Source organism: Capricornis sumatraensis, chromosome 10 (assembly GCF_032405125.1).
Source record: "Capricornis sumatraensis isolate serow.1 chromosome 10, serow.2, whole genome shotgun sequence".
In the NCBI taxonomy this organism is placed as follows: Eukaryota; Metazoa; Chordata; class Mammalia; order Artiodactyla; family Bovidae; genus Capricornis; species Capricornis sumatraensis.
The window spans coordinates 16766588-16794041 of NC_091078.1; the positions used below are offsets into that span (position 1 = coordinate 16766588).

At 37.5% G+C, this 27454-nt stretch overlaps 1 protein-coding gene across 1 annotated transcript in view; it reads left to right on the top strand.

The window, feature by feature from the left end:
• MICU1 (mitochondrial calcium uptake 1) overlaps positions 1-27454 on the top strand; it is a 226668-nt gene that overhangs the window by 15115 nt on the left and 184099 nt on the right. Inside the window, exons 2-3 of the mRNA XM_068982144.1 lie at positions 25158-25319; positions 25758-25932. Coding sequence (XP_068838245.1) covers positions 25159-25319; positions 25758-25932 — 336 coding nt within the window. The 5' untranslated portion in view covers position 25158. The remainder of the gene's footprint in view (positions 1-25157; positions 25320-25757; positions 25933-27454) is intronic.

The following is a 27454-nucleotide window of genomic DNA, read 5'->3' on the forward strand; positions in this document are numbered from 1 at the left end:
TAATTATCACTGTCAGCAGCATTCTGTTACCTTCCAAACAAACATTTTTTCATCACTCACTGCATGTTAGGTATTGTGCTCAGCATTTTATAAGCATTTTCTCATGTAATTCTCCTTAAAGTTCTTTGCAGTAAGTGTTACTATCCCTGTTTTATGGAAGCACAAAGTTGCCAAAGTCAGAAATACAGGTCTTACTGACTTCAAAATTAATGGCCAGTAAGAGGTTGAGTTAGTAAGGTCTGGTATCTAAAATTAATTAACTAACTAGATAACCCTGAGTTAGACACAGTTGTCTGGGCCTCAGTTTATTAAAACAAAGCAGAACAAAATAAAATATATAATACAAATTTATATACATGTTTAGTAGAACTTTGTGATGTTCTAATTTTGCTTTAATTAAATTCTTAAGTTTAAAACAACATTTTCAAGTAAATAAGTGAAAGTCCAAAATCACTGCAGACAGTGACTGTAGCCAAGAAATTAAAAGATGCTTGCTCCTTGGGAAAAAAGCTATGACAAACCTAGACAGCAGGATATTAAAAAACAGGATCATCACTTTGCTGACAAAGGTATAGTCAAGGCTATGGTTTTTCCAGTAGTTATGTACAGATGTGAGAGTTGGACCACAAAGAAAGCTGCTGCTGCTGCTAAGTCACTTCAGTCGTGTCCGACTCTGTGCGGGTCATAGACGGCAGCCCACCAGGCTCCCCCGTCCCTGGGATTCTCCAAGCAAGAACACTGGGGTGGGCTGCCATTTCCTTCTCCAATACGTGAAAGTGAGAAGTGAAAGGAAAGTCGCTCAGTCATGTCAGACTCTTCACGACCCCATGGACTGCAGCCCACCAGGCTCCTCCGTCCATGGGATTTTCCAGGCAAGAGTACTGGAGTGGGGTGCCATTGCCTTCTCCAAAGAAAGCTGAGTACCATAGAATTGATGCTTTCAAACTGTAATACTGGAGAAGACACCTGAGAATCCCTTGAACAGCAAGGAGATCAAACCAGTCAGTCCTAAAGGTAATCATCCCTGAATTTTCATTGGAGGGACTGATGCTGAAGCTGAAGCTCCAATACTTTGGCCACCTAATTCAAAGAACCAACTCATTGGTTAAGACTCATCATGCTGGGAAAGATTGAGGACAGGAGGAGAAGAGGGTGAAAGAGGATAAGATGGTTGGATAGTATCATTGACTCAATGGACATGAGTTTGAGCAAACTCAAGGAGATAGTAAAGGACAGGGAAGCCTGGCGTGCTGCAGTCCATAAGGTCGCAAAGAGTGGGACCTGACTGAACAACAGCAATAGTTTTGTTTTAATGAAATCCCAAAGTTTAAAACAACATCTTCAAGTAAATAAGTGAAAGTCTTAAAAAAAAGGAGTACCTGGGTAAATAGAAATTGAAGTAAAGGTTAAAAAAAAAGAAAAGAAAAGCAGCCTGTGAAATATCTAATATTACTGTCAGCATAACAGGTTTGTTTCTAGAGAGAACATAAATATAGACAGATTCTTATAAAAGAGTATCAATAAAGATGTCTGTTGCTGTCAATGCTAAAAAAATTCCACTGAAATTGTTATTTATGTAGAAAGAGACTTCCTTTGGCAGAAATATATCTTATTCTTACAGATTGGCCTGTACTGCTGACCAGTCCTTTGCTGTTGAATGAGATTCTGAGAAACGTCATGGACTCACAGTTGAGTTCTGACATGGAATTATTATGACATTTTAATCATGTACCCCATTTTCCATTTCTGGAAATTGAGTATAATGCAAATGGGAGAGTATTCATTGGAGCATTTTAAAATATAAAGTTCTCTGAAAATGCAAGGTGATATTCTTTTAAAATATTGATTCCTTCATTCTGTCTTCAGATATCATTTCTACATCACAGTAGGATTTAGAGCTTTTAATTTAATAGTGGAAGTGAAAGTGTTGGTTGCTCAGCCCCATCTGACTCTACAGTTCACATCAACCCTGTGAGCTATAGCCCATCAAGCTCCTCTGTCCATGGAATTCTCCAGGCAAGAATGCTGGAGTGGGTTTCCATTCCCTTCTCCAGAGGACCTTCCCAACCCAGGGATGAAGCCTGGGTCTCCTGGATTGTGGGCTCTTATACTGTTTGAGCCACTGGGAAACCCATAAAATATTCTTTTTTCTATGGTATATATTGTTGTTGATCGAAAACTTATGTTTTCCTTAAAAAATGTACACTTTGTGGAATCAATCTCAGCATTTTCTAAAGTTAGATTTAGTCAACTACTATTTTTGCTATACATTCCCATGTTGCACTTCATGGGCAAAGCAAACAGACTTAACAATGAATGAATTCAATGATTAGCAAATTGTGAATGAGGTTATGGTTGTAGGTTTATATAGGCCATTTAGGTTTGTTCTGTTGTATGAGTAGATTAACTCAGTCTAATATTAGCTTTTGAATGGTTGAGTATCATTAAGAAAATTTTATAATGTATATTTCATATAAAGCTATGGCATATAGCATATATAAAGAAAAGTACATGAAACAGATATGTACACTTTAAATAATAATTTTTAAAAGTGAATCATGTAGGTAGCATCACTCAGGCCAAAAGAACATTTCCATCACCCCAGAAGTCCCCGATATGCCCTTCCTTGATCACACAGCCTGTTGTGTGTTGGCTTGTTATGATTTCATTTACTTGTTTATAGCTTAAATGAAATTGTTTTGATCTAAGGGTGAATATGTTTACATTGGGGAGGCTGTGTCAAGATGATAGCATCAAAATTTTTGTGCTGCTGAGTGCTTGTTGATGTGAATATGTGGAGGAGTGACTATGTCGTAATGAACATTTAAATTTTAAATACCAAGAACTTGAGAGGACTTACTGAGAATGTTCAATCTGGGCAAGGCTACTCTTTACTGATCTAAAATAGCTCTCCAAAGACGTGCTGTAGCGAGGCTGCTCTTTGCCAGCAGTGATGAAAACTGTGCAGTCATCCTGTGAAGGAGATCATCTTGTCCGCCAACACTGGTGCCTTCCTTCCCCTAACATCCAGCTCTAGCAACAAGGGATTTCAGTTTGCACTGGCAGCTGTTGGTTGGCTAAGCTGACTCTTCTGAAAACCAACTCCTAAAAAGGTTTCCCTCGGCTAAATTTGGACTTTTATTTTTTCATCTCCTCTTTGTCTGGAAAAATAGTGTAATCATTTGAATCAACTATCCAAAGCAGTCTACTGTTGATTTGGAGTATGTTATTTCTTTATTTACTTATAAAGAGACTATCCTGTATGCTGTTGGCTTGTGACATATTATCATGTAATTCCTGCAGTGAACCTGGGTTAAATAAGTTATTGGCAAAGACAGTCTCAGTCTCTGAACATAATTTGCTAAAAACAATTTATCTCTTCAGGAGATAAATTATCCTGCAGAATTTTGATGATAATCATGATTATATGTATCCTTAAACACTTAGTTTTGTCTGGTTGTGAACAATAGATGAAGTCTAACCACTTATATTCTTTTATGATATGCTTCTCCAATGAACATTATATTTATGAGGCTTATCATGTGTTACTTGTAAAGCATTTTGAGGGGGATGTAAATTTTCCAAAGTTAATTTAGTAATTCCTTTTAAAAAATGATTTATTTTGAAGTAAAAGTGTATAAAAAATTAAGGTACACATAAATGACCATGACATGAATCCCTGTTTATTCTTTTATCTGCATTAGGAATTAGGACATGTTTATTATCCCTTTAACTGTTGATGAACATTTGGGTTGTTGCTAGTTTTGATTATTATAAACACGATTGCTGTGAACATTCTTCTTCGAATCTCAGAATATGTTTGAACTTTTCTATAGTAAAATTTCAGGGTTAGGAACTTCCCTGGTGGTCCAGTGATTAAGAATCTGCTTTCCAGTGCAGGGGACATGGGTTCAAGTGCTGGTCAGGGAACTAAAAACCCACATGCAGCAGGGCAACTATGCCTGTGTGCCGCAACTAGAGAAGCTCAAAGTGCTACAACTAAAGAGAGCCCACAGACCGCAACAAAGACTCAGCATAGAAAAAAAAAAAAAAAATTGCAGGGTTAAAGGTGTTCATGTTTTCTATTTATCAAGCTAATGTCAAAGTTTTCTAAAGTGATTAAGCCAATGTACAGTTCCAACATCAAGTGTGAAAGTTCCTATTGCTCCACATCTTCCCAAGGGACGCTAGTGGTAAAGAACCTCCCTGCCAACGCAGGAGATGGAGGAGACACAGGTTCAGTCCCTGGGCCAGGGAGATCCCCTGGAGAAGGGCGTGGCAACCAACTCCAGTATTCTTGCCTGGAGAATCCCATGGATAGAGGAACCTGGCAGGCTACAGTCCATGGGGTCACACAGAGTTGAAGCGCTTTAGCATGCAAAGCTTCATGTTGTTGGACTTATTTTATATCTTACCTCAGAATATAGGTAAAATCCATTGAGTCTAGAGGAGAGAAAAAGAAAAAAATCTCAACGGCTGGGAGAGGGGCAGGAAACTGTCAGAAGCTGAGATCTTGAGAAGTCTACATCTGAGGAAGAAGAGACAGGGTCACTGAGAAAGCCCTATGTACAAGATCCCTTGGCACAAGGTAACTGCTGAAAATTGTAGTTATCCTGGGACAACGGAAAACCCGTTGCTACCAGGCTAATATACACCAAGTAACAAGAACTCAGAGGGAAAATGACATATTACATACAAAGGAACAAAGGTCAAAGTTACTTCTCAGGAACAATGAAAGACAATTTCTGTTGTTTTTCCTTCACTGCTGAATTTTCAGGTTTCTCTCCAATATTATATACTTTTTCTATTTAAAGAACTTTATGTAGTTTTTTAGAGCAGGTCTGTGGGCATAGAATTCTCCTAGAATATCATATTTTGACTCTGCAAATCTTATTTAAATCCTGTAAAGAATGTTGGGTTTTTTCCTTTAGCGAGCAGTTGGCCTCTTAGGTTCAGGCTGCACATTCCACCTCACCTTTTATGGGTTGGAGCTGCAATGTCACATCAGTTTTTTTAGCCTTTGCAGTGCTATCCATATTTGTCCCTTGTGTGCCCCACACAGAGGCCAGTCTTGAACCGTAGTTGCTAAAACAATTTATCTCTTCAGGAGATAAATTATCCTCCAGAATTTTGATGATAATCATGATTATGTGTATCCTTAAACACTTAGTTTTGTCTGATTTTGAACTTTATATAGATGAAGTCTAACCATTTATACTCTACCTTATAGAATAAGGTCTACCTTATACCTTAGTTCATAGATCCTTTGCTGTGCTGCTTAAGATAAAATCAACATGTGTACCTTGGAGGTGAGCTCAGGAGATCATATGGAACCTATGGGTTCACTTTATTGAGCTCCCCCTTTCTGTGATATCCCCAACGCTTAATTGCTCCCAAGGACTGCTTTTCTTTTAATTCAAGCCTAGAATTTTCCTTTCCCTGGTGGCTCAGAGGTTAAAGCGTCTGCTTGCAATGCGGAAGACTTGGGTTCGATCCCTGGGTTGGGAAGATCCCCTGGAGAAGGAAATGGCAACCCACTCCAGTATTAGTGCCTGGAGAACCCCATGGACGGAGGAGCCTGGTGGGCTATAGTCCATGGGGTTGCAAAGAGTCAGACACGACTGAGCGACTTCACTTTCACTTTCACTTTACCCTGTCATATAATTCAACTGTATCAGCCTCCTGGGTCTAATGACCAGAGGACAGAAAAGTAGAAGAGATGCCCCAGAGCTCTTGGGGCACTGTTTCTTTGGTTAGAAAATTTGTTTCCTTTTTTCTCATTTTAGATGACTTACCAACTGCTGGTTCCTCGGCACTACTGTAGGAATGCTTTATTGCTTGGGTGGGAGAAAACAAACAAAGGCAAACACACACACATATGCAAACCCAGGGAATTTCTCCCACTCTTTCTTACTCGTAGAAGTTACTTTTCCTACTCATCAAACCAGAAATAAATGGCTCTTGGAGACCTTTCTGTCTGCATCAAGTGCACATGTTTGATATCAGGCTAAGTTGGAATTCTTACATGGAGAGACCAGAGGAAAAAAATTGGGAAACTCATTGCCATTTCAGCATTACCTTAGGATCTATTTCCTTTTCCATTCTGCCTGTTAGCATTTACTTTTCAGAGTCCTCAGATAGATACTCCTTCAGGGCTTTTAGTTGTGTTCAGTGAGACAGACAGGAAGGAATGAGTGTGCCCACTTCATATTAATTGGAGCCAGAACTTCTATAATCAAGTTTTAAACACTTTTTGTTATGAAAATTTTGAAACCTATACAATATTTTGATTGTCTTAATATACAGAACCCCTATGCATCCATTACCCAGCTTCGTTATTTATCAACATTTGGTCAGTCCTTCATGTGTAACTTTGCACTTCCACTGTCACTTGACTTTTAAATGTAAAACTCAGATGTTTTTCATGTGGTTAATTTATATAATATTTTTGTGTATTTGAAAAGAATGTGTAATATGAAACTGTTCAGTATTCTGTTATGTGTTCATTACATTAAGTTGTTGATCATGTTGATAAAAATATTTTATGTCCATACTGGTTTTAAAAATATTCCTTCTGATGTGTTTTTTCTTATCCTGCACAAGCCTTTTTGTAACGTAATCATGTGTAGTTGTGTTATTCGAGTCTAATATATTGTGTTTCAGGACATTGAAAATAGCTTTTTTTTTCAGCTTTAAATTTTTGGTTCAGAGTAATTATTTTAAGCTGTTTTGGAAATTAACAGTTAGAAGCATTAGGACTATATATGATAAAGATATTATTCCTGTAATGTATTGTTATCATGCCAGTACATTACATATTTCAGTTCTAGTTTAAAAATCTTAAAGGTTTGAGAAATACATTTTTAAATTTGACAATAGCCATCCTAATAGGTGTGAAATACTATATCATTGTGGTGTTGATTTACATTTTCCTAATGACTAATGATGTTGAGCATCTTTTCATGTACTTATTGGCCATCTGTGTGTCTTCTTTGGAAAAATGTCTGTTCAAGTTCTTTTCCCATTTTTGAGTTGGATTACTCTTTTTTTGTTGTTCAGATATAGGAGTTCTTTATATATTCTGGATATTAATCCTTACTTGCAAATATTTTCTCCCTCTGTGTGGGTTGTGTTTTCATTCTCTTGGTATTCTAATTTCATGCACAAAAGTTTTTATTTTGATGAAATCAATATATTTTTTCTTTTGTTACCTGTGCTCTTGATGTTCAATCCAAGAAGCCATTGCCAAACTCCGTGTTGTAAAGATTTTTTTCCCTGTGTTTTCTTCTAAGGGTTTTACAGCTTTAGCTCTTATGCTTAAATCTATGGTGAATTTTAATTTCTGCGTATGGTGTAAGCTAAGAGTTTATCTTCATTCTTTGGCATGTGGACATGTAGTTTTTCCACACTGTTTGTTGAAAAGAGGTCCTCTCTTTGTTGAATGGTCTTGGCACCCTTGCTGAAAATCAGTTGACCATATATGTGAAGGTTTATTATTGGGCTATTTTATGCCATTGGAATATATGTCTGTCTTTATGCCATATCATACTGTTTTGATAGCTATAGCTTTGTAGTAGGTTTTGAAATCAGGAAGTAAGGGTTCACCAACTTTGTTCATCTTGTTTTCCAAGACTGTTTAGGCTGTTTGGGGTCCCTTGAAATTCTTCATGAATTTTTAAAAAAGTTTACTTTTTTTTTTTTTTAAGAGCTCTTTTGTGTTTAAAGCAAAATCCAGAAGAAGGTACAGAGATTTCCCATATACCCTCTGCCCTTATGCATATTTTTCATGGTTTTCATGTGACTATTTCCCCCTTCTTGTTGTTCTGCATTGCTTTTAGGGAAAATATTGGGAGACAGAAATGTAGGCAGTCTCTAATGACTTCAGCAACTCCCGTTTGTTATCTTAAAATCGTATATATGCAAACCTTAACCTCGCACTTTATACTTTGGTTTGTTGATAAAGATTACATTTTATATTCTGAGAGTTGACAGAAAATTCCAAGTGAATAACCAAATATTGGTTAACAGCATATTATTGGATTATCCTATAATATGAATTGTTTAAACAGAAATATTTTAAGTGAAATTTTTTGTTATATATGAGGATTTTGTGACTGCTGGTGTTGCCAAAAATATAGCTAAGTCACCATAAAATTTTTGAGGCTTAGGGCTTGAAATTGAAATGTGCCTTAATTTTGGATAAACCAAAGATGTTTAGAGGAGGTAGAGAGTTAAAAATGGTTCTCCACAGTGCATCTTCTAGACTACTTCTCTTCCTCTTCACTTCTACAGACCCTGGCCTTTGCTTGTACAAGTCAGTACTTTCTTGGAACTAATTTCTTTTAGAGCAGTGCTTAGCTTTCCTTACTGATAAGTGATTTTTTTTTCATTTGATAGTTTTCTATAATGGTTCTTCAGTACATTAAAATTGTTTATTTACCATTATATCTATAGGTACCTAATTTCCAAGATTTGAATCAAAAGTTGGAGACATTCTTTTATGGAAATTTTAAGTATTGGAAGAAGCTTATTCATCTCAATACATTAGCACATACTAGTGGTTTTAGAAAATTTGTATTGATTACCATTATTTGTGTGGTTTCCTGGATGGTGTTTTTTTGTTTTAAATAGACTTCCGTTCTTTTGTGCAGTTGTTCAAGGAAGGGAAGTTGCTACTCTTCATTTCTTCCCTGCCTCACCAGATGTGAGTTTCAGATTTTATAATTGCAGTAAAAAAAACTGTGTGTATAGTGCAGGTATGTATGTGTGTTTTGAGACAGTGAACTTTGAAGCTTCTTAGATGATTGAAGGAATGTTTCACAGAGTTTCAGAGAGTTGCATACTATGAGATATTGACTTGTTTTTCTGTAGCATCTTCATTTAGCAAGTATATAACAAAAGTTCTGTGTAAAACCTAACATTTCTGTGACATGATTCTTGTGCATAGTTTTTTTTTTTTTTTTTACTATTAGTGACTTCTGTGACTTAAATTAACTTTACATTCCCCACATCATTAAAATAGTTCTTTCTCTGCTATTGAAAAATATTCACTTCTCAGAACAGAATGAGCTGAAGTGTGAGGTTTCCTTAGTTATACTGTCAGTAATGTCACTTTGAGGTATGAAAATGCATCTTTTCTAGACATGAATGTTAATCTCTACTGTGTTTTGGCAGTCATCCTGGTGTCTTCATTGCGGAACTTTCAATCTGATTCATTTCATCTAAAGGAAATGTATGCAGATGTTTTAAAAAAGTATTTGGCATAATTAAAATCTGACATATTACTGCATCTTTAGAAGTGTCATAGTTGTACAGCAAAGATTATATTTCTGGTAGCTTATCCCATTCCTCAGATAAAATGACGAAGGCTTCTAAGACAGTGTATTCAGCCAAGATCTTTTGTAAAGAATGCTTAGCTTTTTCCCACTCTCAGTAAATCTTCCTTGAATTCTTTCTTGAGCCCTTTCCACTTTTCCACCTAATGTAATTTTTTCTTTCTCTGAATCTGTTGCTGTGTTGTAGTAACACCTTTTTCCCTGCTTTGCATTATGGTTATTTGAATAGTTGTTTTATGTTTACTACCAAATTATGAGTTGTTTGTGGGCACACTATGTCTTGCTCATCTTTGTGTCTCCTGCAGTGTCTTCACGGTACCTTGTTCAATAAATAACTAAAGACTTAAATGAAATAATGGCAATTGGACGTTTTAGATTATATGAAATTTTCTTAAGCCAATGAAGCTAATGTAGTTTGTTATGTCATTAATAGCCAATCAGAATGACTTTCTCCTTCCTTTGTACTTTTGTAAAGTACAAAATACATTTACATTTTGTTTTTCTGAAAAAACTCCTAAAGCCAGAAAGGGCTTAGAAATAACCACCTGTGCTGTGCATCTCCCTGCATTATTAGACAGGATAAGGCTTTTACTGGTCACATAGCAGGGTGGTAGTAGAGGTAGAAAGAGACCCTAAGTTTTCTGTATGTACTCAAGTGTAATTGAACATTAACACTTGTTATTACTGTTAGTAATAACTTCAGATTCATTAACTGGCGCTTAGGATACTTAGAAGCTAAATTATACTTCATATCTTTAGATTTGTAGTCTCTTTGGCAAGCTTGCAGGCATACATTAAAATGATTTAATAAACAAGGTACAGTAATAGTGGTACAAACTGTTAATTCTATAGGAATTCAGAGGAAGGAATCGAGAGTAATAATGATTATTTTACACAACTTTTATAAGTTATGCAAATAAATCCCACTTGGATGAGGGGGGATTTCATTTTGGGTCTAAAGAAATACTGGTCAGAGGAATAGTACAGAAATAGTTTGTCATGTTAAGGCATTCAGAAACAACCAACCTAGAAACTTGATTCTTCTCATTTTCAGTCCAATAGCCTATTAAGTCAGTATTTTTATAAGTATTTGGCATTATTCAAAATACTGTATTTCTGTTTAAATCAACAAACATTTGAATGTGTCTAAGCCCAAAGTATTATATTAGGCTTTATATATTGTATTAGTTGCAGTCCTTTGTTTCTGCCTTCATGAAGACACATAAGCCCAGGTTAGTGAACTTTCAGTTCAGTTCAGTTCAATTCAGTTGCTCATTCGAGTCCAACTCTTTGCCGCCCCATGAACCACAGCACTCCAGGCCTCCCTGTCCTTCACCAACTCCCAGAATCCACCCAAACACATGTCCATTGAGTTGGTGATGCCATCCAACCATCTCATCCTCTGTCTTTCCCTTCTCCTGCCCTCAGTCTTTCCCAGCATCAGGGTCTTTTCCAGTGAGTCAGCTCTTCACATCAGGTGGCCAAAGTATTGGAGTTGCAATTCAACATCAGTCCTTCAATGAACACCCAGGACTGATCTCCTATAGGATGGACTGGTTGGATCTCCTTGCAGTCCAAGGGACTGTCAAGAGTCTTCTCCAACACCACAGTTCAAAAGCATATATCTACCTAAAGAAACTAAAGACCTATATATAGAAAACTATAAAACACTGGTGAAAGAAATCAAAGAGGACACTAATAGATGGAGAAATATACCATGTTCATGGATTGGAAGAATCAATATAATGAAAATGAGTATACTACCCAAAGCAATTTCTAGATTCAGTGCAATCCCTATCAAGGTACCAACGGTATTTTTCACAGAGCTAGAACAAATAATTTCACAATTTGTATGGAAATACAAAAAACCTTGAATAGCCAAAGCAATCTTGAGAAAGAAGAATGGAACTGGAGGAATCAACCTGCCTGACTTCAGGCTCTGCTACAAAGCCACAATCATCAAGACAGTATGGTACTGGCACAAATATAGATCAGTGGAACAAAATAGAAAGCCCAGAGATAAATCCACACACCTATGGACACCTTATCTTTGACAAAGGAGGCAAGCATATATAATGGATTAAAGACAATCTCTTTAACAAGTTGTGCTGGGAAAACTGGTCAACCACTTGTAAAAGAATGAAACTAGAACACTTTCTAACACCATACACAAAAATAAATTAAAAGTGGATTAAAGAGCTAAATGTAAGACCAGAAACTATAAAACTCCTAGAGGAGAACAGAGGCAAAACGCTTTCCGACATATATCACAGCAGGATCCTCTATGACCCATCTCCCAGAATATTAGAAATAAAAGCAAAAATAAACAAATGGGACCTAATTAAACTTAAAAGCTTCTGAACAGCAAAGGAAACTATAAGCAAGGTGAAAAGACAGCCTTCAGAATGGGAGAAAATAATAGCAAATGAAGCAACTGACAAACAACTAATCTCAAAAATATACAAGCAACTCCTACAGCTCAATTCCAGAAAAATAAACGACCCAATCAAAAAATGGGCCAAAGAACGAAATAGACATTTCTCCAAAGAAGACATACAGATGGCTAACAAACACATGAAAAGATGCTCAACATCACTCATTATCAGAGAAATGCAAATCAAAACCACAATGAGGTACCATTTCACGCCAGTCAGATGACTGCGATCTAAATGTCTACAAGCAATAAATGCTGGAGAGGGTGTGGAGAAAAGGGAACCTTCTTACACTGTTGGTGGGAATGCAAACTAGTACAGTCACTATCGAGAACAGTGTGGAGAGTCCTTAAAAAACTGGAAATAGAACTGCCTTATGACCCAGCAATCCCACTTGTGGGCATACACACCAAGGAAACCAGAATTGAAAGAGACACGTGTACCCCAGTGTTCATTGCAGCACTGTTTATAATAGCCAGGACATGGAAGCAACCTAGATGTCCATCTGCAGATGAATGGATAAGAAAGCTGTGGTACATATACACAATGGAGTATTACTCAGCCATTAAAAAGAATACATTTGAATCAGTTCTGATGAGGTGGATGAAACTGGAGCCAATTATACAGAGTGAAGTAAGCCAGAAAGAAAAACACCAATACACTATACTAACGCATATATATGGAATTTAGAAAGATGGTAACGATAACCCTGTATGCGAGACAGCAAAAGAGACACAGATGTATAGAACAGTCTTTTGGACTCTGGGAGAGGGAGAGGGAGAGGGTGGGATGACTTGGGAGAATGGCATTGAAACATGTATAATATCATATATGAAACGAATTGCCAGTCCAGGTCCGATGCAGGATACTGGATGCTTGGGGCTGGTGCACTGAGACGACCCAGAGGGATGGTACATGGAGGGAGGAGGGAAGGGGGTTCAGGATGGGGAACACGTGTATACCTGTGGCGGATTCATGTTGATGTATGGCAAAACCAATACAATATTGTAAAGTAATTAACCTCCAATCAAAATAAATTTATATTAAAAAAAAAGTAAAGAAAAAAAAACAAAACCAAAGCATCAATTCTTCAGTGGTCAGCTTTCTTTATAGTTCAACTCTCACATCCATACATGACCACTGGAAAAACCATAGCCTTGGCTAGATGGACCTTTGTTGGCAAAGTAATGTCTCTGCTTGTTAATATGCTGTCTAGGTTGGTCATAACTTTTCTTCCAAGGAGTAAGCGTCTTTTAATTTCATGGCTGTGATCACCATCTACAGTGATTTTGGAGCCCAAAAAAATAAAGTCAGCCACTGTTTCCACTGTTTCCCCATCTATTTGCCATGAAGTGATGGTCATATAGTGAACTCTATGGGCATATAAACTGTGGATATGAAATCAATTATGAAAATATTAATTACAATAATTCTTAAAGTTTGCCCAAGGAATATTTTCCCGGTAATCTGAAATCTGCTTAAATCTGCTCTCAGAAGTCAATGAATCTTAAATATAGCAATAGCAATGCTCATTTTTCCCTATTGTTTATTCTCCTATGTTCATGGCAACTGTCGCTTTCATAGATTGCCTGTGCTTTGGGGATAACACACACCCTTGGCAAAGAATAAGTGTCGCAAATATCAGTGAAATCAATATACTTGTTGATGTTTGTTCTACTGCCTAGTGTGTATTTAATGAGTGTTCTAGGTTGTAGCTTTAGTAAAATAAATTTTAAAAATTGTATCCATCTGTGTTGTGAAACACTGAAGTGGCTGTGTCCCTCCCTGTACTGCAGATGAATTGAGTGCACTGTAATTTTTAGTATGTGTGAAGTGTAAATTTTAGCTAGTGTGAAGATGAAACACTTGAGGGGTATTTTTGAGAACTTCATTGCTGTTTAGATTAAATCATCTTTTCTTTTCAGTAATGTGATGAATGACTAATCAATTCAAGTATTTTGAAAGTATAACCAGTCATTAGAAAGCATAACACTAGGTAGAACAAATCTTCCCAGGCAGCTCTGGTGGAGCTCAGTTGGATTGAATTAGAAAAGTATTGAAATGGTTCAGATTAAGGAAGTTGTAACCTTTTGTTGTTGTTTAATAAAAATAACATTCAACTTAAAAATAACATTGAATGAAAGGATTAATATTACATCTAACCTAAATATATTATTTTATACCTAAAAAAAATCTAGGTGAAACAAATGCCCCTTTTTTGCAAGTAAGAAAAGATAAAGCACACAGATTGGGAATATGGAACAAAAGAAAATAAATGCAGCTTGATATTCTAATAGTCCTCAGAAAACCAGCAATGAACTCTAGAAAAATAAATACTGTCAAACTCATTAACTATAGGGTATCAATTCAGTTCAGTCACTCGGGACATGTCTGACTCTTTGTGACCCCATGGACTACAGCACGCCACACCTCCCTGTCTATCACCAACTCCCGGAGCTTACTCAGACTCATGTCGTCCACGTCTCCTCCTGCCTTCAACCTTTCCCAATACTAGGTTCTTTTCCAGTGAGTCAGTTCTTTGCATCAGGTGGCCAAAGTATTGGAGCTTTAGCATCAGTTCTTCCAGTGAATATTCAGGACTGATTTCATTTAGGATTGACTGGTTTGATCTCCTTGCAGTCCAAGGGACTCTAAGTTCAAAAGCATCAGTCCTTCAGCTCTCAGCTTGCTTTATCGCCCTATTTACCTATAGTGCTATATACCTATAGGGTATATATGAATTAAATTAGATTTTTTACCTATGAGTTCAGTTCAGTTCAGTTCAGTCGCTCAGTCGTGTCCAACTCTTTGCGACCCCATGAATCGCAGCATGCCAGGCTTCCCTGTCCATCACCAACTCCCAGAGTTCACTCAGACTCAACGTCCATCGAGTCAGTGATGCCATCCAGCCATCTCATCCTCTGTCGTCCCCTTCTCCTCCTGCCCCGAATCTCTCCCAGCATCAGAGTCTTTTCCAGTGAGTCAACTCTTCGCATGAGGTGGCCAAAGTACTGGAGTTTCAGCTTCAGCATCATTCCCTCCAAAGAAATCCCAGGGCTGATCTCCTTCAGAATGGACTGGTTGGATCTCCTTGCAGTCCAAGGGACTCTCAAGAGTCTTCTCCAACACCACACTTCAAAAGCATCAATTCTTTGGCGCTCAGCTTTCCTCACAGTCCAACTCTCACATCCATACATGACCACAGGAAAACCCATAGCCTTGACTAGACGGACCTTAGTCGGCAAAGTAATGTCTCTGCTTTTTAATATGCTATCTAGGTTGGTCATAACTTTTCTTCCAAGGAGTAAGCATCTTTTAATTTCATGGCTGCAGTCACCATCTGCACTGATTTTGGAGCCCCAAAAAATAAAGACTGACACTGTTTCCACTATTTCCCCATCTATTTCCCAAGAAGTGATGGGACCGGATGCCATGATCTTCGTTTTCTGAATGTTGAGCTTTAAGTCAACTTTTTCACTCTCCTCTTCCACTTTCATCAAGAGGCTTTTTAGTTCCTCTTCACTTTCTGCCATAAGGGTGGTGTCATCTGCATATCTGAGGTTATTGATATTTCTCCCGGCAATCTTGATTCCAGCTTGTGCCTCTTCCAGCCCAACGTTTCTCATGATGTACTCTGCATATAAGTTAAATAAGCAGGATGACAATATACCGCCTTGGTATACTCCTTTTCCTATTTGGAACCAGTCCATTGTTCCATGTCCAGTTCTAACTGTTGCTTCCTGACCTGCATATAGGTTTCTCAAGAAGCAGGTCAGGTGGTCTGGTATTCCCATCTCTTGAAGAATTTTCCACAGTTTATTGTGATCCACACAGTCAAAGGCTTTGGCATAGTCAGTGAAGGAGAAATAGATGTTTTTCTGGAACTCTCTTGCTTTTTCGATGATCCAGTAGATGTTGGCAATTTGATCTCTGGTTCCTCTGCCTTTTCGAAAATCAGCTTGAACATCTGGAAGTTCACGGTTCATGTATTGCTGAAGACTGGCTTGGAGAATTTTGAGCATTACTTTACTACCATGTGAGATGAGTGCAATTGTGTAGTAGTTTGAGCATTCTTTGGCATCACCTTTCTTTGGGATTGGAATGAAAACTGACCTTTTCCAATCCTGTGGCTGAGTTTTCCAGATTTGCTGGCATATTGAGTGCAGCACTTTCACAGCATCATTGCTTTGGTCGTAGTGATGCTTTCTAAGGCCTACTTGACTTCACATTCCAGGATGTCTGGCTCTAGGTGAGTGATCACACCATCATTTTACCTATCATATTAATGTAAATGGAAAAGACTGAGACTAGCAAATACAGGAGAAGGAATACCCCCATACACTCCTGGTGGGTATGTAAATTGAAATGTTAGTATTGAAGGATAATTTGTCAGTATCAAAGTTAAAAATGGGGCTAGAGAAGGGGAGGATGGGAGTTTCAGGTTAACAGAGGCAAATTATTATATATAGGATGGATAAACAACAAGGTCCTACTATATAGCACAGGGAACTATATTCAATATCCTGTGACAAACCATAATGGAAAGGAGTGAAGAATATATATATATGTGCGTGTATGCATAGTTTCTTTATATATTTCTCTACAACAACATTTTCAACAAAAATGTATTCCTATATTACTATTGTAGAAAAAGTTCAAGTAGTCTTGCTTATTTCATACAACAATCTGTATCATGTCCAGCAAAACAATATTCCCATCATTTCCCTTTCTTTAGACTCTTCATTCATTGCCTTCCACTTATTCAGTTACACCCTGGGCAGAAGGAAAAGTAAATGTGGTTCCCTAGGTTCAGTGACTCTGGCCATGCAAAACTTTTGGGAAATTCTCTCTGGGGTATAAGTTTGAATGAAATGGCAAGTCAGGGGGCAAGATGTTACCATGGACCAAGGCCTCAAACTGAATCTTATTATTGCCATGTAATTTATCTGCTTTGGTGAAGCTTCATTAGACTATTATGGGAGATTAAAACTATAAACCAGATTGCAGATTGCCAGTTTATTAATTTACCATGAGAACTAGAAATGCCCATCTTCTGATCAACATGCTCTCTCTTTGAAGGCAGTCTAAACAGGAAGCAGAATTATGATCACAATTACTAAGTGAGCATCGGTTCAGTTCAGTTCAATTGCTCAGTCGTGTCCGACTCTCTGCGACCCCATGGACTGCAGCATGCCAGGCCTCCCTGTCTATCACCAGCTCCAGGAGTTTACTCAAACTCATATCCATTGAGTCGGTGATGCCATCCAACCATCTCATCCTCTGTTGTCCCCTTCACTTTCATCAAGAGGTTCTTTAATTCTTCTTCACTTTCTGCCAGAAGGGTGGTGTCATCTGCATATCTGAGGTTATTGATATTTCTCTCGGCAATCTTGGTTCCAGCTTGTGCTTCATCCAGTCCAGCATTTCTCATGATGTACTCTGCATATAAGATAAATAAGCAGGGTGACAATATACAGCCTTGAGTACTCCTTTCCTAATTTGGAACCAGTCTCATGTCCAGTTCTAGCTGTTGGCTTCTTACCTGCATACAGATTTCTCAGGAGGCAGGTCAAGTTGTCTGGTATTCCCATCTCTTGAATAATTTTCCTCAGTTTGTTGTGATCCACATAGTCAAAGGCTTTAGCATAGTCAGTGAAGGAGAAATAGATGTTTTTCTGGAACTCTCTTGCTTTTTCGATGATCCAGTGGATGTTGGCAATTTGACCTCTGGTTCCTCTGCCTTTTCTAAATCCAGCTTGAACATCTGGAAGTTCACAGTTTGTGTACTGTTGAAGCGTGGCTTGGAGAATTTTGAGCATTACTTTTCTAGCATGTGAGATGAGTGCAATTGTGTAGTAGTTTGAGCATTCTTTGGCATTGCCTTTCTTTGGGATTATAATGAAAACTGACCTTTTCCAGTCCTGTGGCCACTGCTGAGTTTTCCACATTTGCTGGCATATTGAGTGCAGCACTTTCACAACATTATCTTTTAGGATTTGAAATAGCTCAGCTGAATTCCATCACCTCTACTAGCTTTGTTCGTAGTGATGCTTCCTAAGCCCCACTTGACTTCACGTTCCAGGATGTCTGGCTCTAGGTGAGTGATCACACCATTGTGATTATCTGGGTCATGAAGATCTTTTTTGTATAGTTCTTCTGTGTATTGTTGCCACCTCTTCTTAATATCTTCTGCTTCTGTTAGGTCCATACCATTTCTGTCCTTTATTGTGCCCATCTTTGCATGAAATGTTCCCTTGGTATATCTAATTTTCTTGAAGAGATCTATAGTCTTTTTCATTCTGTTGTTTTTCTCTATTTCTTTGCATTGATCACTGAGAAAGGTAACTCTCCTTGCTATTCTTTGGAACTCTGCATTCAAATGGGTATATCTTTCCTTTTCTCTGCCTTTCGGTTCTCTTCTTTTCATAGTTATTTGTAAGGCCTCCTCAAACAACCATTTTGCCTCTTTGCAATTCTTTTTCTTGGAGATGGTTTGATCACTGCCTCCTGTACAGTGTCACGAACCTCCGTCCATAGTTCTTCAGGCACTATCTATCAGGTCTGTTCCCTTGAATCTATTTGTCACTTCCACTGTATAATTGTAAGGAATTTGATTTAGGTCATACCTGAATGGTCTAGTGGTTTTCCCTACTTTCTTCAATTTAAGTGAGCATAGAAATAGAATAAAGGAGAGTTAAGTGTATAATTAAGATACTGAATGATTGAGGCTCTGATGCCCTACTGAATCCAATGCTGTGGTTAGTATACAGCTGCCATTCAGATGACTATAAAGTTGTGAGTACTCAAGATATTGCTGATTTTACAATGTAGTTCTCAGAGAGCAGCTATATTTCCAGGTTCATGGAGTTCGTTGGACCATCACCTGTAGAAACTAGCTGTGACAGATACTGTATTAAAAGTCTAGAAATACAGATATAAAGAACACTTAGTCCTTGTTTTCTCAGAATCTTAGTTCATGTAAACTAAACACTTTGAAAGCTGAGGTTATAGTTGAGGTCTGAGTTTTATTGATTGCCAAATATAGATGGATCATAGAAATATATCTTGGCCTTAGTATTATCAGATATTGCTTTTAACAGTAGTGCTGAGTAACAAACAGAAATAGTACAAAAGAGGTTTATGTAGGCCAGTGTCTGGAGTGCAAGAGCCAAGCAGTTGTTCTTTAAATGAGCAGTTGTCAGAGGTCATAAATACCAGGGACATAACATAGAGTGTAAGCAGATATTTTAAGTCAGGCTCAGGATAAAGTCTGGAATCCTAATAGTTTGATAAGTTGAATCAGGATGTGCCAGTAATAAGAGTATTGGGATGTGACCTTGATTTAAGTAAGTCTTACCGTACTGGGGAAATTTGCCATAATGTAGGGAGTCAATACAGGGAGTTAAAGCTTCAGTTCAGTTCAGTTCAGTCGCTCAGTCGTGTCCGACCCTTTGCGACACCATGAGTCGCAGCACGCCAGGCCTCCCTGTCCATCACCAACTCCCGGAGTTCACTCAGACTCACGTCCATCGAGTCCCTGATGCCATCCAGCCATCTCATCCTCTGTCGTCCCCTTCACCTCCTTCCCCTAGTCCCTCCCAGCATCAGGGTCTTTTCCAATGAGTCAAAGTATTGGAGTTTCAGCCTCAGCATCAGTCCTTCCAATGAACACTCAGGACTGGTCTCCTTTAGGATGAACTGATTAGATCTCCTTGCAGTCCAAGGGGCTCTCAAGAGTCTTCTCCAGCACCACACTTCAAAAGCATCAATTCTTTGGCAGTCAGCTTTCTTCACATTCCACCTCTCGCATCCATACATGACCACTGGAAAAACCATGGCCTTGACTAGACGGACCTTTTTTGGCAAAGTAATATCTCTGGCTTTTTAGTATGCTATCTAGGTTGATCATAACTTTCCTTCCAAGGAGTAAACATCTTTTAATTTCATGGCTGCAGTCACCATCTGCAGTGATTTTGGAGCCCCCCAAAATAAAGTCTTGACAGTGTTTCCACTGTTTCCAGATCTATTTCCCATGAAGTGATGGGACCAAATGCCATGATCTTCATTTTCTGAATGTTGAGCTTTAAGCCAACTTTTTCACTCTCCTCTTCCACTTTCATCAAGAGGCTTTTTAGTTCCTCTTCACTTTCTGCCATAAGGGTGGTATCATCTGCGTATCTGAGGTTATTGATATTTCTCCTGGCAATCTTGATACCAGCTTGTGCTTCTTCCAGCCCAGCGTTTCTCATGATGTACTCTGCATATAAGTTAAATAAGCTTAGGGGCCCTTTAAGGTGGTCTGCCTGCAATGTGGGAGACTTGGGTGTGATCCCTACCCGGGGTTGGGTGATCCCCTGGAGAAGGAAATGGCAACCATTCCAGTATTCTTGCCTGAGAAATCCTATGGGAGTGTGGCAGGCTTAAGTCCATGGGGTCATTAAGAGTCGGACACGACTGAGCAGACCTTACTTACTATGTTGTTTTCTGAGGCATTATTGGGCCTCAGCCCGTTCATAGGGCTGGTAAATGACAAAATATCAACCTGGGCCTGCCTTTATTTTTCTCTGAATGAGAAAGTTTAAGTAAACTCTTTCCCCAGAGTAATCATTAAGTTTTATTTGCATCATCTAAAAATTTTTCCTAAATTAAAAAGCTGCACATATATTTTACATTATTTAATTGGCATGCACATATTACCTTGTATTCTGTCTTTAAACTTCAGTGAAGATGCTTTGAAATAGTCTTTGTCTAGATCAGTACATAAGCATAGTTTTAAAAATGAAATGCTATGTCGTAAAATCTCCATCTGATATCTTACCCATTTCCCAATCCTGACAACACTATTGGTATTACTTACTTTTATTCATATTGGTATAGGACACACACTATTGGTGTGTCCTTCCAGAGTTAATAAGAATATACAAATATGCATTCTTATTTCCCCTCTTTTTCCATAAAGGGTAGTGTACCACATATGCTATCCCACACCTTGCTTTAGTAAGATAACAGTATGTTTTGAAAATCTTTTCAAATATATACATAGTTTTTTTCTTTTTCTTTTAATCTCTATGTTTTATTGCCTTGTGTATATTATCATAGTCTAAGCAGTTCTCTCTTGCTTCTCTTTGGGGTGATTTTTAGTCTTTTGCTGTTTGTTTCATGCTAAAGAATCTGCCTGCAATGCAGGAGACACAGGTTCGATCACTGAGTTGGAAAGATCCCCTGGAGAAGGAAGTGGTTCCCTACTCCAGTATTCTTGCCTGGGGAGTTCCTTGGACAGAGGAGCCTGGCAGACTACAGTCCATGAGGTCACAAAGAGGCGGGTTTGTTAAAGTTATGATGCAGTGAATAACTGTCTACATGTGTAATTTCAGAGGTGTGCAAGAGTATCAGTGGTGTATTAAATCAGAAGTGGAATTGCTGCGTCATTGTATGCAACTTATTTGGGTGATTTTGATGGATATTACCAAATTGCCCTCCATAGATTGTACCAATTTACACATTCCTCAGCAGTGCCATTTCTACAGCACTGCTAACAAGTATGTTTTCAAACTTCTGGGTTTTGCCAGCATAATGAGTGAATGTCAGTATAGTTTTTTTTTTTTTTTTAAGGACTTATTTATTTTTGGCCATGCTGGTTTATCGTTGCTGCATGCAGCCTTTCTCTAGTTGCAGGTGAGGGTCACTCTTTGTTGTGATGGATGGGCTTCTTCTTGAGATGGCTTCTCTTGTTGTGAAGCACAGGCTCTAGGCACTCAGGCTCAAGTAGTTGCAATGCATGGGCTTAGTTTGTGAAACACTGGTTTAATTGCTCCATGGCATGTGGGATCTTCCTGGACTAGGGATAGAACCCATGTCCCCTGCATTGGCAGATGGATTCTAAACCACTAGACCACCAGGGAAGCCCTCAGTATATTTTTAATTGCATTCTTTTATTATGCGCGATATTAAGTATCTTTTCATAGCTTACAGAGCCATGTTTATTTCTTTTTCCAACTGTCTTTTTATATCTTTAGCACAGCTTTCTGTTGGCTTGTGAAATAATATTTAATACTTTCTAATGGTTATAATGTTAATGTTTGTATTACATTGTAGTCTATTATTATAAAATTGTTTATCTTTCTATAATTGGATACTTGATCTCCTTTTCAAGTGTGGCTGTTATATTTATTTTATTTTGCTGTGAACAGTTAATTAAGAAGAAGGCAATGGCACCCCAATGCAGTATTCTTGCCTGGAAAATCCCATGGGCGGAGGAGCCTGGTAGGCTGCAGTCCATGGGGTCGCGAAGAGTCGGACACCACTGAGAGACTTCACTTTCACTTTTCGCTTTGATGCATTGGAGAAGGAAATGGCAGCCCACTCCAGTGTTCTTGCCTGGAGAATCCCAGGGATGGGGGAGCCTAGTGGGCTGCTGTCTATGGGGTCGCACAGAGTCAGACACGACTGAAGCGACTTAGCAGCAGCAGCAGCAAGGGTTATAATTTTAATATTTGTATTACATTGTAGTCTGTTATAAAATTGTTTATCTTTCTATGGTTGGACACTTGATCTCCTTTTGAAGTGTGGCTGTTATATTTGTTTTGCTGTGAACAGTTAATTAAAATGATTCCCCTTCCTTGGGTTGCTTATTTGGGAATCAAGAATTTTAGGATCTACTGTAGGTTTTGGTACTAATTAGCTGTGAGTAAACTGCATAACTTATCTGGATCTTTGTTCCTTCACCTGTAAAATAGGGATGTTTAATTAAGTGATTTTTCTGGTTCTGTGCCCCTTTGAAATTTACCAAAAGCGATACTTTAAGCATAATAGTTTAAAAATAATAGATACGGAAACACAGCAATGTTATACTGTTACAGATTTTTGTTGTTTGTTTTTAACTAACTTGTTCTGTTTCTTGTTGCATGGATAATGCTTTTCTTCGTAACAGAATTGTCTTTTACTTGCTTCCCCTGACATTTCTTAATTAGAAATACCTCTTCATCTTTTTTCAGTTCACATAAAAGCTATTTTTTAGAGGCATGGTTCTTTTTGGAGAAGGATGAGGACTCTAAGGGCAGAGAAAAATGCACTGGTTTTGATTTTATTTAATCCATGTCATAAATGTACATGTTAGTCTTCATTACTGCATAACTGCGGCCAATTGGCCTATTCAATTTTCCAGAAAGTGGATCTCCTTAAATCTGTTTAAATGGTCTCATCAAAAATTAGCACATTCACCTAGTTACACCATTTCTTCAGTACAAAGCTGGGAATTAAATTATAATAGTCTGTTCTCAGTGAGATAATTTTTTCCCTCAAGTTTACTTGGCATCTTTGGAAATTACACTAGAAAAGATGGATAGATATATATTTTGATGTGTACGTTGGAGAATGAGATTAAAATCAGTGGTGAAATGAGGTGTAGACAGTAACATTTGAATTACAATGCCAAATGTAAGTGGAATGTTCCTATAACTCAGGACCTCCAATGTTTAAAATCCTCTGAAGCCATAGCATACAGAAATGGGTTCTCAAAGCTAGTAAGTTTTGAACCATGTATATACTGTTTTAGTCTCTCCCCCTAACTGAAATAGATTAAAATTTGCATTATCTTTTTTCACCAGAGGTATGAGAACATTAAAGAGAGAAAACAAACCCTAAAACTCCTGTAGGCAGTTGTCTCATCAGTAGATAAACTCTTCTTTGGGGAGGAGATGAGCTTACTTTGTGCACAGCTGTTTAGCAGTAGAGTTGAGACTAGATCTTGAGTCACTGGATTCCTATATTACTTAATGTTGTCGTTATTATTTTAGTTTTTTTCCTGTTTGTCTTCCACATCTCCTATGCAGTTAGATTTTTTGGGGGCCATGCTACACAGCTTGCACGACCTTAGTTCCCCAATCAGAGATTGAACCCAGGCCTTCAGAAGTGAGAGCACAGAATCATCCACCGGACTGCCAGGGAAATCTCTGGTCCAGCTTTTGAATTGGTTGTTATTTGTCTTTCACATTGAAAACTTTCAAGTGCCCTTTTCTTACTGTTGTCAGTGATGAATAATGTTTTCACCAGATATGAGTATTTTTAGTTATGCTTGTTTTTGTTATAGACAAAAGCAATGCTGTGTGTGAATGCACTTGTGGGTTTGGAAAATGTTAATTTAAAAATGAATTGGAAGTTGACTGACAGGAAGAAAACAAAAGGACAATCTCCTTGGTGCTGGAATTTGCTAGATTATGTGCAATAAAATGAGGTGACTTCTAGGATAGGAAGGGATGTAAGAATTGTGTTGCTGAAGCTTAGGTTATATGACATAGAAAAAACTAATTATTTCCCACTTTATCTGTAAGGGCAAGATTTAGCTCCAACTTTGATGTTGGAGCTAGGTTGAATGAAGGAGGCTAGGAGAAAGATATACTTGAGATTATAGGTATTGATCTCAGAGAAGAGTCAGTAACCAGCTCAGGGAGACAGCTAAATAGTCTAACTTGACTCGGACCCAAACAACAAAAGACAGTATTTGGGGGCTGAAAAATGTACTTAAATGTACAGAGCCAGTACCTGTGTGATTTGTAACTTGACATTTTTCACATTAAAGTAAAATTGTTAAATATTTTAAGCAGCTATAATGTAACAACCACTGTGTTAGACTGTTTTCAGAAAGGTAAAGAGTAATTTTGACCTTAAAGGAAACTCAGAACCAAGTGTGTATGTTGAAGGTGGGGCAAACTTACGTAAGTTACAAATATGTGAATATGTGAGTATATGTACAAAGTACAAGATAATTTAAATCAGGAAGAAGTAAACTATGCTTTGAGAAAATCAAAAAGGAGAAGCATGGTTACTTTTTGTGATTTAAATGAATTGCCACTACAAAAAGTCATGTAATCTAGAAGAAATGCCTGTTTCTCCTTCAGTCACTTGTGGATGGCTTTACAGTGAGTTCTTTTGGTATAGCACTTAGCAACTTTCTCAGACATCCATAGCTGCATGCTCACCACTGTCTGATCTCAGCCCAATTGGGAGTGGCGCTTTACAGATATATTTCTTTTTTGTTGCTCTGAAATAGCCCTGTTAAGTAGTGACTGCTCCCTATATCTGAAGTCTTTATCCCTTAGTACTTTTTTGCCTGTTGTAATTCATAATGCTTTATATTAAACTTTCCCTGTTCAAATTACCATGTGGTTTCTTCTAATTGTATCTTGACTGATATATCAGGTTTATGGGTCGTAGTATTTGTCTGATTTGATCGTTCTGAGGATTTAATGGGATAATACATGGTATTGTCAAATGTTTAGAATACTGTCTGCCGTTAAATATCTAGTGTTTATTGGCTTTAATACTGTTATTATCATGATCATCACTGTCACTGCCATTTGCTAGGAATAATATTTCTACTTTTTGTCCATAGGATGTTTCGTCTTAACTCACTTTCTGCATTGGCAGAGCTGGCAGTGGGCTCTCGATGGTACCATGGAGGATCACAGCCCGCCCAGACCAGGCGACGGCTAATGATGGTGGCTTTTCTTGGAGCATCTGCAGTAACTGCAAGTACTGGTCTTTTGTGGAAAAGGTGAGTGTTAACTGACCATCCTATTCCTGCGTGTACTTCTGTCCTTCCAGTTGTCTCTTTTATGGAAAAGGCGTTGATTTCTGGCTTAATATTCTATTATATGAGTATACCATATTTCTTTTATCCATTTTATCTATCAGTATATATTTGAGTTGTTTCCATGTTTTAGCTATTATGAGTAATGCTGCTATTAACATGAGTGCAAAAATCTCCTCATGACCCTGCTTTCAATTCTTTTGGATATATAATCATAAGTGGAATTGCTGGATTTTATGTTAGTTCTATTTTTAATTTTTTGAGCAACCTTTTCTTGTAGAACTTTAAATGAATTTCATTGCTGTCACTCCTGCTAAGCTCTACCTGAGAATCTTTATTTGTTTAATATGATGGACCTTCTTGACTGATAGATTTTTTAATTTTTATTTTTTGCGTATCCAGGGCCCTTGCAGAATCTCCACCATCTGCAAACAACATCAAGAGTGAACTTGGTGATAAAGGGAAGAGTAAAGAGGAAGGGGAAGATTGTAATGCTGAAAAAAAGGCTGCAGGTGTTTGTCTTGAGCCTTATCCAGAAGAGAAAAAGAAGAAACGTTCTGGATTCAGAGATAGAAAAGTATGGAACACAATCTTATAAATTAATTAGAACTATAGTTAATTATATTTTAGAATAATGCTGTTGAGTCTTTTATCAGATATTTCAAATGATTTATATTCTCTTTGAAGTGATTCATTTCTTTGCAATTTTCCATCATGTTCTAAGGCAAATGTATTCTTTTAATGTGAAGTTAATTGGGGTAGTGAAAAGAATATAGGATTTGTAATCAAGATTAATATATCTTTTCTTTGTTCTTCAATTCAACTATGTAAGGTGATCATTGCTTTTTGGATCTTTCTCATGCTGAATGTTCTCATATATGTGAAGCTGAGTCTGTGATACACTGATCTATGATGCCAGATTATAAAGGCAGAAGATCTCTTTGGAAGTCTACAAATCAACTACTTTTTGAGGACAGCATAAACTTTACATAACTCTAGCATTTAAAATCTTTAACAGAGTATATTGTTGTATATAGCTTTACCTGTGAAAAGTTTTAGCTCCTCTCTAGTAATCCCTGTGATGGTGGGTGTTTGAATTCAGCAGACACGTGATGAAAAGTCAAAAGGCTGAATTTCTTAGACATTTTGCATGTTCACATTGAAATTCAGAAAATTACCTTTACTTGCTAAAAAATGTAACTAATCAACACAAGATAATTTGAGTTACTTTATGTGTGCTGGGGAGCATGTATAATTGCAAACAAGAATAGTTCCTTTGAGAATTCAGATCTTCTGTTTACTTGGAGGAAGCTCTTAAATATGTCATTCCCCAAAACACTTCTGGTTAAAGTGAATTTGAACAGAATTTATGCATTACAAGTTAATTATCCATCATGCCATGTTTCCAAAATGATACATCTATTTAATCTTTTGCCCTGAGTGAACTTAAGGAAAGTTCAAATTTATCTTGCCACCAGCAGTTTCATTTGTAGTCAAATGTTACATTTTATAATGTAGGGCTAAAATGACCCAAATAAACATTTGTTTTTGAATCTTCCATTTTCTGCTTCTACTTTCTACTTAGCAATTGAGTTGACTATATCCTATACTTCACAGAAAAAATAAAAGCTATCAGTGTAGTTTACTTAATTGGTAACTCCCAAAGCTATAAACCCTTTTTAATCTAAATCTGAAATATAGTCTTTCTTTCACTAAAGTCTCAGTGAATAGGCAGTCATCCCATTTGTCATTTTGTCCCCACAAACCTATTTAAACACTTATTCTTTCTCTATCCTTTTTTTTAGTTACTCTTTGTTATTCATTCTTTTACATAGTCTATATATAGACATGTTGAAGACTCTTCTCTCATTAATTAAATTATAAGCTTCAGTTTTAGTTGTAGTACATATATGCAATGGAATATTACTCAGCCGTAAAAAGGAATGCATTTGAGTCAGTTCTAATAAGATGGATGGACCTAAAACCTATTATACAGAATGAATTAAGTCAGAAAAAAACAGATATCATATATTAATGCATATATTTGGAATCTAGAACAGTGGTACTGATGAACATATTTGCAGGCCAGCGATGAAGAC